This window comes from Nothobranchius furzeri, chromosome 14, assembly GCF_043380555.1.
Source record: "Nothobranchius furzeri strain GRZ-AD chromosome 14, NfurGRZ-RIMD1, whole genome shotgun sequence".
Lineage (NCBI taxonomy): Eukaryota > Metazoa > Chordata > Actinopteri > Cyprinodontiformes > Nothobranchiidae > Nothobranchius > Nothobranchius furzeri.
In genome coordinates this window covers 62,106,549-62,120,614 of record NC_091754.1, presented here as the reverse complement: position 1 = coordinate 62,120,614, position 14,066 = coordinate 62,106,549, and the positions used below count along the sequence as shown (strand labels likewise).

Sequence of the window (14,066 nt, the reverse complement as noted above, 5' to 3'; positions counted from 1 at the left end):
GTGTGACGTTTTTATTGATGTTTCCACTTTAATCTTAAAACTGAACAATTAATTATTTCCTCTGAGCGGCCCCAAAAAACATGAAAGAGCAGACAAACATGTACCTTCTGAGGGCGACAACGGGACGTGGAACGCTACAAAACCAAACAGAAACAAACCAGGAATGAAAAAACTCAACAAAAATAAAAAAATGTTAAAATATTGAAACCAAACAGAACAGTGATGTCATAGTGGTTACATCACAAGTCCTTAAAAGCAGGTTTTTGATTTCCCGCTCAGATTGGTGTGTGTGTATTTTACTGGACTGAGACGTGGCCCAGGGCTTCACTATATACTTCAGGATGGGATTCTTCCTTCGATCGTCTCCATCCTTGTCCTTCTTGTTGCTGCTCAGCTGTGGAGACGAAGGAAAAGTCAAACAATCCCAGGTTTAATACACACTGGCTGGTTGATCAGAAACAAACTGACCTAATAACTAAATGCAACTATATTAAATGATCGATAACATTTTAATTGGGCGTAATTATGAAGGAGGAAGCTCAAATTGGTCTGGGCCTGTTAGTGTTTAGGTGGAGACTGCAGCTCCTCGCCGTTATCAGCATGAATACACAGGTTGTGAATGTTTTTGCTTGAAACATCAAATAAAAGCAGCTCACACGACAAACCCACCTAGTCTTTGGGTTAGCTGAGGGAAGCCTGGTCGTGCTGACTTTAGAAAGCCAGATTTACTAAGATGATCTTTGTTTTTGGCTCATAAACACATTACAGCCTAACGGAGCGCTTTACTGAACGCTCGCCATAAACGCAGTTCCTGCCGTGACCTTCACCATCTTTTTGTTCAAACCAACTAAATAAAGGTTGAGGTTCTGAAGTGAAAGTGTGCTGAGTGTTCAGCACTGTGTGCTTGGGAAACAAAAACCAGGAGACTGTGGAGATCTAGGTGATCTACCCCCCCAGGAACCACCCAGACGTGTTCAGAGAAGCTTCCTGAGAAGTTAAAAACCTTTTAAACTCAAAGTGTGCCATGTTTTGTGGCCAATCCGAACGCTCTTCCTCCAACACCTGAGGGACTGCTGCAGCAGCCTGAGCCTCCTCTCTGCTCCTCCACAGGTATGCTGCCACATTTAAGCTTGGTTTATGCTTGACGCATTCACTTTCCGCGCGGTGATGCGGCTCGCGGCTGGAACGCGCTTCACAACTTGCAGCGTTTATGGTTCATGCGGCTCGTCTCTGCGGTGAGCCAATATTCTCCCAAACTGTAGGGGGCAGCATGGAGCTCTACGGCATGCATCCAACACTACACCATAGTAGAAGTAAAAATGACTGTTGTTTACAACATGGCATTTCAGCATTTTTAACAGCGTCCTCGTCTTTTCCGACAGTGCGAGCTATTTCTCTCCAAGAATTATTAACAACATGTTGATCACCGTGATCTCTGAGAGCTGAATCATACAAATGTCTGTATTTACCAACCTCTGCCATACTAGTTCTTGCCGGTCCGCCATGTTTTTCTGCGTCCGACCGTCCGCGTGGTTAGAAATTTTCCGAGGTGCGCGTTGCGGAAATTCTGGGCCGTGCGGAGGCGCGTTGGAGGGGCGTGGTTGTTAAAATGACGCAACTTTTCCGCGCGGAGCCGTGCGAACCTCGCGGACGCGTCAAGCATAAACCAACCTTTAGTTTGCACCTCCCCACTGTAACAGCGTTTTTACAGGTTGATTATGGTTTTTTGGTTGAATGAATTACATTTGATTAACTCTTACATCATTTTTTGTTATGGCCCAACGAGCTGGGTCATTTAAAAAAGCTACAAAAAGGGAAATATTTAATCATACTAACAGGTTAAAAGAGAAAACGCTCGTTTCCGAGACTAAACTGATCTGAAAACACGTTCTCCAGTTTCCCTTCTCACCTTTTTAGGTTTTAGGAAAGGGAGCCACTTCTCCTTCTCGGTGCTGGGACTGGGAAACACTTTGGAGTCTCTCAGCTTGATGCCGGAGTGACGCAGGTAGAGGAGGACGGCTGATGCCAGAGGAGAGCTGAGGGGGGAGGAGACACGGTGAGACGAGGACAAAACTTTCATTTCTCTCCATAAAGGAAGGAGCAGCTTTTACCTTCGGTCGTCTTCATGCTCGGTTCTGAAAGAGAAAAAAAAAACGCAGACTTCCTTAGCAGCAACACACCGTTATCAGCTTAGTCCCCCAAAGTTAAAGTCACGGGAAACAGAAATGAGAGCCTGAGTCGAGTGTGTTGGTGAAGAAGCAGATGTCATGTGATGCCAGGTTCCCATATGGAGTGACGACCTTTGCTATGATCTCCTATAATAACTGCTTTATTGGTTTGGAGGAGCTGCTCCTGTTGCTAGGCAAACCCAAACAACTCACGCTGCGTTCTATCAATAAGCAAACAGGCTCCAGTGTTGGTTCACAGAGGCAGAAGAAAGCAGCAGGAGTCAGGACTTACAGAATCTCCCAGAGGGCGGAGACCTGCTGGTCCACCACCTGCTTCTCCTTCAGCGAGTCTCCGTCCAGCAGCTGCAGGTCTCCTTCTCCAAACAGAGACGCCAGACCCATCTTCTGCTTGTTCCTGTCAGAAAACAGCAAACGGGTCAGCCTTTAGCGTTCTTCCTTAGCTCCAGAGAGAAAAATGACCTCAGAAGATTAACTCAAAGGTTTAATGAGAGAAGAATTCACCTTGTAAACAGTTTTCCCTGTGAGCTCTGGCTCACCTCTTCCCAGAGTTTTACGTTTACATAAAAGAAAGCATCCCATCCTCTGGATTTGATGACTACTGTCTTGGAACTAAACTTGACATAATTATCGACATAAAACCAGGATCGGGGTTCTGTCTTCAGTCTTGTCTGCTGGATTTAAGGAAGTTTTATTAAAAGTCTGAGCTGAGAATAAGACTTTGCCTCATGTGGAAGTATCTTGGTGTCTTGTTCCCAACCAAGGGCGTTACCCAGGTCTGTTCTGGAGCCGAGGCAGAAAGGCTAAGCCCTCAGTTTTCATCAGCTGTAAGCCATAATCATCAAATTATAACAAATGAGCTTTGCATGTAATGAGTCTGTTTCACCTTTTGACTGAATTACTGGCATAAATGAACCTTTGCACCACTTTTAGATGTTTTGAGTTTCAGCTGCATGTTTGGCCCCACAGTTCCGCCTCATCGGTTCTTTGTTGTTTGTCAAGCAGGAATTAGTTTAGGAAGACAAACCCAGCAATGAGAAGTGACCTCTGACCTGAATGCTGCTCAAGCAAACACTCCTGATTAATGCACCTGTAGTCTTGAATCTGCTCCTGGATGTCCGGCAGCACCTGCTGCTGCAGCTCAGAAAGAGGTCCTCTGATGTCCTCCTGCGCACTGAGACGACTCTCTGAAGATCCAAAGGGACAAAATACAAGAAAACAGTTAAGGAAAGGTAAAAAAGGAAAATGTAAAAACCAAACAGCTGAAATACTCCTGCAGCACCACTAGGGGATGAGAACTTTAAAGATTAAAATACAGAGAAAGAAGCTTTCTAGGTTTGCTGAAGAATCCCTGAAAACTTCTATTTTTCTATGCTCTCTGATTTTGTTTACAGTTTTTTTCCAATAATGAACTAATTTATATTAATTAAAATGAGAACAATATCAGGATAAAATGAGGTAAATAAAGAAAAAAGTAAAGACGACGCCAGTGTTGGTAAACTAATTTTTGTTTACTGATCCCAGAAGTCATAAAGCAGATTTTTAAACTGGATTTTACCTTTTACTAAAATAAAATTTAAGCATTTACAAAGTAAGTGTTAAAGCTTCTTTTATTGATCATAAATGATCACATGATTTAAATGAATGATTTCACATCCTTGTGTCATAAATGATCATGTTAATGTGTTTTCACTAGAGGTGGGATTAAAAAATTTATCTAATTAATCAGAGGCATTGCAAATTAATCTTGATTAATCACATTTTAATCGCTCAAGACAATTTGCCCCCAAGTGATTTTTTTTAAATCAAAAATAATGTTAGTGAGTCACAGATGACACACCCACACTTTAATGAGTTTATTTCCGTTACCACAAGGTCTATTTGTTTACACTGGTCTCATTACAAAGGTAACTATTTGATGGGGCGTGTAAATATTAGTAAATGTGTTATTGATGGACATGGAACATTGTAAATGTTGTGCCCTGAACAGTAGGGGGCAGCAGAGCCCTACTAATATATAAAGAGGTGTAGTGTGGAGTTCAGGGGAAGTTCTGCTGAGCGTTATATAATGAATGCTGCATGTTTGCTTGTGCCTCCTGCTTTAATAAAGTTCATATGGATAATGGTGCCTGCTGACTTCTACCAACTAATTCAATTCAATTCAAGTTTATTTATATAGCGCCAAATCACGACAAGAGTCGTCTCAAAGCACTTCACATAATAAACATTCCAATTCAGGTCAGTTCATTAAGCCAATCAGAAATAATGTTTCCTATATAAGGAACCCAGCAAATTGCATCAAGTCACTGACAAAACCTAACAATAAAAACGTTTTGTTTTCTTTTCTTCATGAAGCGCAATTTGTCATGATTCATTTAATTGTAGCTTTAGTAATGTTTAAAAGGTTTATATGGTCTCCAGAGTTTTTAGAGGTGCAGTTTTTACACACACACACACACACACAGATATATATATATATATATATATATATATATATATATATATATATATATATATATATGTATGGTTTCATATATATATATATATATATGTATGGTTTCATATATATATAAAAAAGATGTGATGCAAAATTTTTCAACCCCCAATCGGGGGGGTGGGGGGGTGCTCAGGCTTAAGCATTTGCTTTTTTTCTAATTAATTAATCGTAATTAACACATTTAATTCTAACCCCTAGTTTTTACCTATTGCTGTTACAACTTCAAGCACTTTCAAAGCTTTGAAAATTGCCCACTAAGATTTAAGCAGTTTCAAAGTATTCAAGCACCCTGACCAAAATTTAGATGCAACAGTAAAAACAGAGCACACATGACTGGAAGCAGGAGAGCTAAACCAAACGGTCCAAGTCAACATCTTACCGATATCTTTTAGATAATCCTCCCGTACTTTCATTTTCAAAGGCTGGAAGAAAAAAGTTTCCAGTGTTAGAAATGTTGCAGTCAACATCCTGAGACATTTGTTTCGGTTTTTCTAGCTGGAGTTTGGAAAACAGTTTCCAACCAACCAACCGTGTCCACAAAAACAGCTTTTAGACCGTCTAAACCAGCTGTGGCGTGGTTACGTACAGCATCTGGATCCAGGAAGAGGGAGCAGATCTGTGTTGCAAGTCCTCGAGCATCTTTAGGATTACAGTCCAGGTAGATTTCTACTAACAGGTAGAAAAGCTACAGAGGAAGGAAACAGACTTCATGTAAAACAAAAAACAAAACCCAAAAACAAAAAACAAATCTCATAACAGAGAAGTGGGACAACACTGATTTTGTTCTGATAAAAATTCTTTAATTTTTATTTAACAATCATTAGGTTGAACTCGCCCTTTCACAGATGTTCTGTAAGATCCAGGAGGTCCAGAGCCAGTGTTCGTTTTGACAAGAAATTTTTTATTTAGTTTTAGTCTTTTGACTAAAATTTTTTTTAATATTAGTCACAGTTTAGTCGTCCAATTTGTTTTTGTTCATTTTATTTTAGTCGACAAAAATGTTAGCTAGAGCTTCCTGAAACTGTAAATAAATATGTAACATTTACATTTCACACTATGGATCAGTAAAACTATATGTAGAAATGTTTCTATAACAATAATTAACGAAAAAACCAAAATAGACATTTTTTTCCCTTTTTTCTCTCATTTTTATTTCATTCAAAACAAAAGAAAACATAAAAATTCAGTCTAAGAAAAAGGGAGCAGATAGAAGAGAAACTCTTACAAATCTCTGCCCCTTTTTCTACGGTGAGGAGTAAAAGAAAAAGTGTATAACAAGCACAACAAGCTATTTAAGTTCACACCCATTACAACTAGTAAAATTATTTCCTTTTCACATGTATAATTCTGAAAAGCAAGTCATTTAATGCGTTTTTTGAAACGGTCATTTCCATGTCTAAGTTATTCCACAGTGTGATTCTATAAACTCTTTAAATCTAGTTCTGAACTTTGGTTTCATTAAAGATTTTAATTCCTTTCCAACTGGAGGAACTCTCTTCTTACAAACATCTGAACACGGATCGGTAATAGATTCATACTGGCCTTGTACACGAGTTGCAATACCTTCCAGTTAAGCAAATCTTTAAATTTAAGTACTTTATATATTATATAAGCTGTGCCTCTCAATATTAATAAAATAAAAAATCTATTTAATATGCAGTAATATTTGTAAACATGACAGGAAATGACATCACACCATCAAAACATTAAGAAGAAGAAGAAAATATCATTTCTATAGCGCCTCTCAAGATAAAAACCACGAGGCGCTTAAAGACATTAAAGTGTATTACTCTAATGATGCGCAGGTAAACTAAGGTGAGGTGTGTTTATTAGAGTTTTTATTAGGTGGGTCAGCTGAACGTTTCTCCTCACAAACACACCGCTGATCGTAACAGCAACGAAAACAAAAACGATTAGACAACAAGATGCACAGTGCACAGCTCCGTGGTTCGGTGAGCACCAGCACTCCTTTTCCCGACACATCTACTCCTTTGACTCCCAGCCGCGGACATTTTCTCCCTTTAGACATAACTTTAATAACGTAAACATCAGTATATGACATCTGTTTAGTGGTAGCTTGTTTTAGAAAAGGTCAGAGACCTTCATAAGGTCTTTACCTGATGAAGGTCTCTGACCGAAAGCTCGACAAATAAAGCTGTCACATCGCAGATTGAAGTGTGCGGATTGTGATCTTTTTATAATTCTACTTTTGATCCAGCACCTCACCCAGAGGAGCGGCGACTCCTACTCTAGCGGGAGCTTGTTCAAACAGTGGCCGGCTCTACACTCTGATTGTCGTTGGAATCCCGCTTGTCCCATTTGCTGCGCATCCAAGTGTGTGTCAACATAATGCCCAGAAGATAATGGCAATAAGCTTAAAGTGACAACGTGTATTTTCCCAGGCCACAGGGGGGAAGTACATACCTAAATAATTGCTAGCAGGCGGTATTTTTGTGCTTGAGTAAGAGACCTTACCAACGGATGGCCATCCCTGGCTACGAGCGAAGAGGTAAATGTGTAAAACAACGGAAAGTTTTGTAGCCGTTTGTTACAAATCAGTAAACGCATTTTGTCCTCACGGGCTCCCTTAGAGAGAAACATGCCATCTAATACGGGGTCGCCCAGAGACGGACCTGCTTCCATGTATTTTACAACCAATTATTAAAGTTATGTGTTACGAAGCCACAAATATTTTTCATCAACTGGGCATCATTTTATTAACCTTCAACAACATTTTGATGGATGTTTCCAGACATCAGTGGGAAAAACTACACATTGTCTCTTTAAAGCTACATAAATGTCAGGATCAGTTCCAAACCATTTTGAGTTCATTATTCCACGAGAAGAAAAATTATTAATGAGTGCAAAGAAAAACCAAAGCCAATCGTTGGAGTGGACGTCCTGGTAAATTCACTCCAACGTCAGAACACGTAGCGCTCAGAGAAACTGACTTATCAGTACATCCATGTCAGACGAATACAAAAACGCTGAATAAGCGTCGTTTGTGAGGGTGGGTTGCAGAAGAAAATATTTTCTCTTTAGAGACAACATGGCAGCTGGTCTAAAGTTCTGTATTGTTGCGGTTTAATGAGGACAAAAAGCTGCTGTTCTTTCAACAGATAGTACCAACGCAGAGGTGTTTACCCACAATGCAACATTCAGCTCATCAGCACGGCAGTGGAGGGCTGATGATTTGTAGCCTGGCCTGCCAGACTCGTCCTGTTTAATTCTGCACACGGATTACGAGTCTGGTAACTCACAGACAGAGAGGCACATGAGGGGCGGGACTAGGCAGCTCAAAAATAACCAATCAGAAAAAAGACAGAAATGCCGGCTGTACCGCACGATGCTGTCGTTTGCTAGCTGTAGGAAAAAAAGCGTCTGGCAACGGTGCAAACACTTTTCATTTTCTGAATAAAGGCTTTTAGCGCTTCTACTTGTTGTAGTTTTAAATACATTTAAGTCATTTAGACCAGAGGAAAGAGCCGCAGCGAACTCCGCTTCAGTCGCCATGTTTATGACAAACTCGGTGTTGTGGTGTGTGACGTACGCCACTCAGCGCTGATTGGCTCGGTGAGAATTCTCAGGGGGCGGGGTTATTTGAATAGGAGAGTTCCCAGACCCTTTCTCTGTGCAGAATTAAACAGAGGAGGAGTCTGGCAGGCCGGGCTAGATGATTTGGGCTTCAGACACCAAATCACAACTAGTCGTCTCAAGGCACCTCACAAAATAAGACTCCAATTAAGTTCCCTTCAACTTCTAACTTGTTGTGTCAGCGACTTTAACAACAACACTTTTTAATAAACAAGCTAAGCTGCTGCACAACGAAGGAACCAAAGAAAAATGGGCCAGATTACAACTGTTTACTCAGAGTTGTCGTAGCTAAACACAGTTCTGGGGCTGCGGATTCAGAAGACGGACTTCACAAACTGCCGTTTCTATTTAGTCATAAAAAAATCAGCAACTCGCCATATTTTGTTCATCTGAGATGGCATCTACTTATTTTTATTACCTTGTGAGGAAGATTGATTCTTTTCCCTTATTTGATTAAATTTAACCAATAGAAAAACTGCATGTTTAAACTGAAACTTTGATGTTTTCATTACAAGAAAATTAAAAAGAACAGCAAAGTGAGAACTAGAGGCAGCTCCATGTCTCCACTCACCAGAGGGTTGGGGTCCAGCACCTGGGTGAAGATGTATCTCATGAAAACCATCAGGTGTGCTTGTCGACACTTCAGTGACTCGATGTCCTGGAACAGGCCGTCCATCTGCACGTAAACCACAGAAGAAGAAGAGAGAAGGTCACGTGGACAAACGTGAGATTAGGAGAAAATAAACGGACATCCTAACAAACTTCATTAAAGGTGTTGCCGTCGTCGTCGTCGACATCTTCAGGACTGATGATCTGTGGCTTTTCGCTCTGGGACACAGATTTCAACGACAGATTAATGAGAGGGTAACTCCAGCAGTTTACAGTCATCTGATCTCTACACGACGTCCGAGGATGAAAAACGTAAACGGACGTCTGAGTCTCACCGTGTCAAACAGGGATTGTGTGTCCGAGAAGTGGCGTCGGTGGGCGGGGGTCCTGAAGGGTAATAAGGGGGAGGAGTAGGGGCTCTCAAAGGTCTGGGGAGGGAGGATGAAGGGAACGGGATGAGTGGAATGAGCACACACATTCGACCTGCTGGGACTGAAGCGCACCTCCACTTCTCCTTCACTGAACTCCATGGAAAGTCGAGCTGCCAGAGAACAGAAAGCTTTGAAACAAACGTCTCTGTGAGATTATTTAATCCAGTTAAAAGTGTGGTTCACTGAAACACCTTTTGTATTGATTTGTCCGTTTTTCATACAAGCTGAACATAAAATAGTCTCCTACACCCATCTCCTGCGTTAGCGTTTGAAAACAGATGGAAGTCTAGGATTAGAAAATCCTGACAGATCTAAGTCATGCTGTCACTTAACATTCATGGACTCACCCATCTCGACTCACAACGGGGAAGGCTGATGTTGGTTTAACATCCAGGAAACAGCAGAGAACGTCCTGACTGGTTTAGGCTAACAGTTAGCATTAGCAACTTCACCACACAGCAGAAGCTCCTCCAGGCTTGTGTTATTTGCGCAAATAAAACATCCGCACTGCGAGTCAGTGGTAGAGCCGTGTTTCTGTTGTCCAATCCAAGGATAGATAGATGTCCAAATGTCAGGAAATACGACTCCACATCCTGCCGTCTGAAGCTCAGCTGGGATGTGGGTCACAGCTAGTTCCTGGAAATGCTGCCCCGGTACATTTTTCTCCCCGAGTACGACTTACAAGGCGTTCGTTCCTACTAGACACCGCTTCACCTGTCTTGACCAAACGAGTGAACCACACCTTTAACCTCGTAGGTGTAGAAGTCTACAGATACGAACCTTCTCCTGAGCTGAACACAGACTCTGATCGTGTCCCCTCCTGAGACAAAAGAATCCAACTTTAAACAGATCAGACGTAAAAGCAGCTCATGAAACCTGACAGCAAAATCAGCGACAGATGCAACAGTACGGAAACCTTTTACCACCATTGCTGTTCACATTAATCAATGCTGGCCTCACTCAGGGCGTTTACATGAGCATCAGTAAACTGAACATTATAAATAGACTGACATCTGTGTTTAAACTCGTGTCCGGCTGAAGTCAAACATGTTCTAATCAAGCTGAAGTACCCAGATTATACAGTAGGAACCCGACTTCATCTGCATGTAAACGGCTCCGTCGAGCCGATACCGGCTGGACGCTCGTATTCTGGTAATATGATCGCCACAATGTAACACGTGTGACACCATCCAAACAAGCTGTGCTGCAGCGTTGGACATTCCTTCTGCCATGTTGCATTTCCTGCTTTTATCTGCGTCGCTGTAGGCTAACTGGAAGAATACCAACACGTGAGGGCGCACGTTGCCACCTACAGTAGTGGAGTGGGACGCACTTCATTCAGATCTCTAATGGTAGAAATGGTAAAGATTCCCAGTTTACTAGTTTATAGAGTTGGTCATCCTCCATTATGTACTCCATCGCTGCTTCTAATCAGTGACGTGTCCAGATCTTTTAAAATGGGGTGGCCCAGGTGAGGCACAACTTTGTGCATGAGTGCAGGGTATCTGCAGGTTTAAGGGAGCCAAATTTAAGACTTTTTAAGACCATTTTTATGGCCACTTTGACCAAATTTAAGCTATTTTTTAAATAAAATTTAAGCTATAATTTCCAGCTATTGCCTGGAACCGGTGCTAACCACATCGTGAACGTGGGATTAGCCATCCAGTTACCATTAATGTTGCACTTCCCCATGGCGCAAGCTCCCACTAGCATGCTCATCTAAAAACAGCCCCCTTTCACAACCAACCGAATGTGTACGGTTCCGCTTACGGCAACATCATACACAAAAAATGCTGAACTAGAAATTCACGAAAATGTTATAGACATAAAAGAATCTTGTTTAATGGGTCTTTGGTAATTTAAGACCTTTGGAAACTAGAGGTGTGAATCTTCACTTGTCTCCCGATTCGATTACGATTATTGGGTCAACGATTCAATTCGATTCGATATCCCGATGCATCACGATTATTTCATATTGATTTGTTTTCATCGATAAATAGAAGATGTCAGATAACTGCTTTTTATTTTTTTTTATATCTAAAACGTAATTGACACAACCTGCCATCCCTCAAAAGCTCTCCATTCACAACAGGTTAGGACAAAACATTTAAACATTTAAGAAGATGAAACAAAGTAAAACATCTGTTTCCTAGTTCAACACCACGCCTCAGGCTGAGAAAAACACGCTTTGCAAAAACTCACAAAATCTAAAAAGTACTGAAAACCTACAGGACACATAATGTAATAATAAAATCCATAATGTGTTCATATATGAGTGTTTAATGTCTCTGAGCAGCTCTAGAGTCAAATATTTATGCCACAGTTCAAGGATGTCAGAAATAACACCAAATGAAATGTTTGACTTAGTTTGTTATTTTATTTGAACCCAGTGGTTCATTTCTGAAATGTTGGAGAATGAATCAAGTTCTGTTTGATGCAGAAAATAATAAAACATAAAACAAATTCTACACTTCCAATAATATTTAAGATGTGTGTTTTATTCTTTCTGATAATAACACCAGCAGAAGGCTGTGGGCTGGATTAGGATTAAATTAACCAGCTGATGGATCTCCTTCACTAACCAGCTAAATACAAACCTTTCCACTAACCTGTCCTGTGGGACCCTCACCCTGTAACCCTCGTGTCCATGCTGTCTCTGGAGGAGCAGATAGGAGACAGACCTCCTGTAACTTAAAATGAACCAAAGCTTCCTCCCAGTTTCTCTTTAAGATGAGTTTAACATCAGTTTATCTTCATGAAACAAAATAATAAAGTGGAACAAGAACTTCTATTTCTCTCTCCTTTTAACTTCTCCATGTCCCTAAATAAAAGAGACAGACGATCACGCTGCAGCCGCTGTCACTGACCCCGCCCCCTCCCCAAGACCGGCTCTCCCTACATTACAACAAGCAGTCTGACTGAGCGCTTCCAGGAGAAATAATAATTAAATTATGAAAATAATAACGCGTGTTTGGAGGAGCGTCCTCCGATCGTCTCTCTGAGCAGACAGTGTCTCTCTCTCTCTCTCTGTTCGAGCGAGCGGAGCGCGCCGCACGACAACCGCTCAATTAACATAATTCACGGCCCAAATCCAACAGAACCGGTCGGGCTGATTCGGTTCCGGTTTGGTCTCGGGTGACAACTCTAGCGCTCAGCCCTGCAGTACCACATTAAGGCGGAGGTAAATGTGGAGGACGCTCACTCTGACAGATTTGGATCTGCGCTGGTGCCGCCATTAAAAAAAACAAAACTACATTCCACTATAATCGATTATGGCGTACTCTTCTACGATGCAGAATCGTTTATGTCCGCATCCCGATGCATCGATTATTTGATTATTTTCCTCAGCTCTATTGGAAACTATTTAAGGATTTGTCATTTTTAAGGATTAAGGCCTTAAATTTGGAAAAGCTAATTTAAGACTTTTTAAGGACCCGCAGATACCCTGTGAGTGGCACCAATGGTTATGCTTCTTTTTTTTTGTTGTTTTACCCCCAAGCCCTTTGTGGACAATGAAAAGCCGATTTAAAGGTAAATTAGTGTGGTGGCACCTGGGGCGGCCAATCAGATTCCAAGGGTGGCATGTGCTACCCCAGGCCACTCCCTGGACACGCCCCTGCTTCTAATGCTGGAGAAGTGAACACTAAACACCCGAGTACCTACAGACGGACTATGGTCAGCAGGATAACAACAAGACGCTGCCAGTTTAGCGGATTTATCGAGTGTTAAAAGTGTGACTGGACTCAGGAGTCGTTCATTTCAGTTCATACGTTAACTAAAGAGTCACTAAAGCCTGATTTATGCTTCTCCGTGAGATCCGCATCGGAGAGACGCACACGGAGTGTCGGAAAGGTCTTCACGCCAGGACAACAGAGGGCGTAGCGCTGTTCTGTGGTGTCCTGTCACCATAACGCTCATGCATCTACTCCACAACAATGTATTTACTGATGTGTTTATATATTTACTGATGTGTTTATATATTTACTGATGTGTTTATATATTTACTGATGTGTTTATATATTTACTGATGTGTTTATTTATTTACTGATGTGTTTATTTATTTACTGATGTGTTTATATATTTACTGAGGTGTTTATATATTTACTGATGTGTTTATTTATTTACTGATGTGTTTATTTATTTACTGATGTGTTTATATATTTACTGATGTGTTTATATATTTACTGATGTGTTTATATATTTACTGATGTGTTTATTTATTTACTGATGTGTTTATATATTTACTGATGTGTTTATATATTTACTGATGTGTTTATATATTTACTGATGTGTTTATATATTTACTGATGTGTTTATATATTTACTGATGTGTTTATATATTTGCTGATGTGTTTATATATTTGCTGATGTGTTTATATATTTACTGATGTGTTTATATATTTACTGATGTGTTTATATATTTACTGATGTGTTTATATATTTACTGATGTGTTTATTTATTTACTGATGTGTTTATATATTTGCTGATGTGTTTATATATTTGCTGATGTGTTTATATATTTACTGATGTGTTTATATATTTACTGATGTGTTTATATATTTACTGATGTGTTTATATATTTACTGATGTGTTTATATATTTACTGATGTGTTTATATATTTACTGATGTGTTTATATATTTACTGATGTGTTTATTTATTTACTGATGTGTTTATTTATTTACTGATGTGTTTATTTATTTACTGATGTGTTTATTTATTTACTGATGTGTTTATATATTTACTGAT

At 40.4% G+C, this 14,066-nt stretch overlaps 1 protein-coding gene across 5 annotated transcripts in view; it reads right to left on the bottom strand.

Moving 5' to 3' along the window:
• arhgef11 (Rho guanine nucleotide exchange factor (GEF) 11) overlaps positions 1-14,066 on the bottom strand; it is a 46,457-nt gene that overhangs the window by 20,498 nt on the left and 11,893 nt on the right. For 2 of the 5 annotated variants that reach the window (XM_015946602.3, XM_015946604.3), the window contains exons 10-21: positions 10,098-10,137; positions 9,222-9,427; positions 9,040-9,105; positions 8,849-8,953; positions 5,270-5,368; positions 5,063-5,105; positions 3,277-3,373; positions 2,461-2,583; positions 2,112-2,135; positions 1,910-2,036; positions 301-394; positions 105-134 (exon numbers count right to left, since the gene is read on the bottom strand). In XM_015946602.3, coding sequence (XP_015802088.3) covers positions 105-134; positions 301-394; positions 1,910-2,036; positions 2,112-2,135; positions 2,461-2,583; positions 3,277-3,373; positions 5,063-5,105; positions 5,270-5,368; positions 8,849-8,953; positions 9,040-9,105; positions 9,222-9,427; positions 10,098-10,137 — 1,054 coding nt within the window. The remainder of the gene's footprint in view (positions 1-104; positions 135-300; positions 395-1,909; positions 2,037-2,111; positions 2,136-2,460; positions 2,584-3,276; positions 3,374-5,062; positions 5,106-5,269; positions 5,369-8,848; positions 8,954-9,039; positions 9,106-9,221; positions 9,428-10,097; positions 10,138-14,066) is intronic. The other 3 variants (XM_015946603.3, XM_015946605.3, XM_054747575.2) reach the window with 2 other exon arrangements.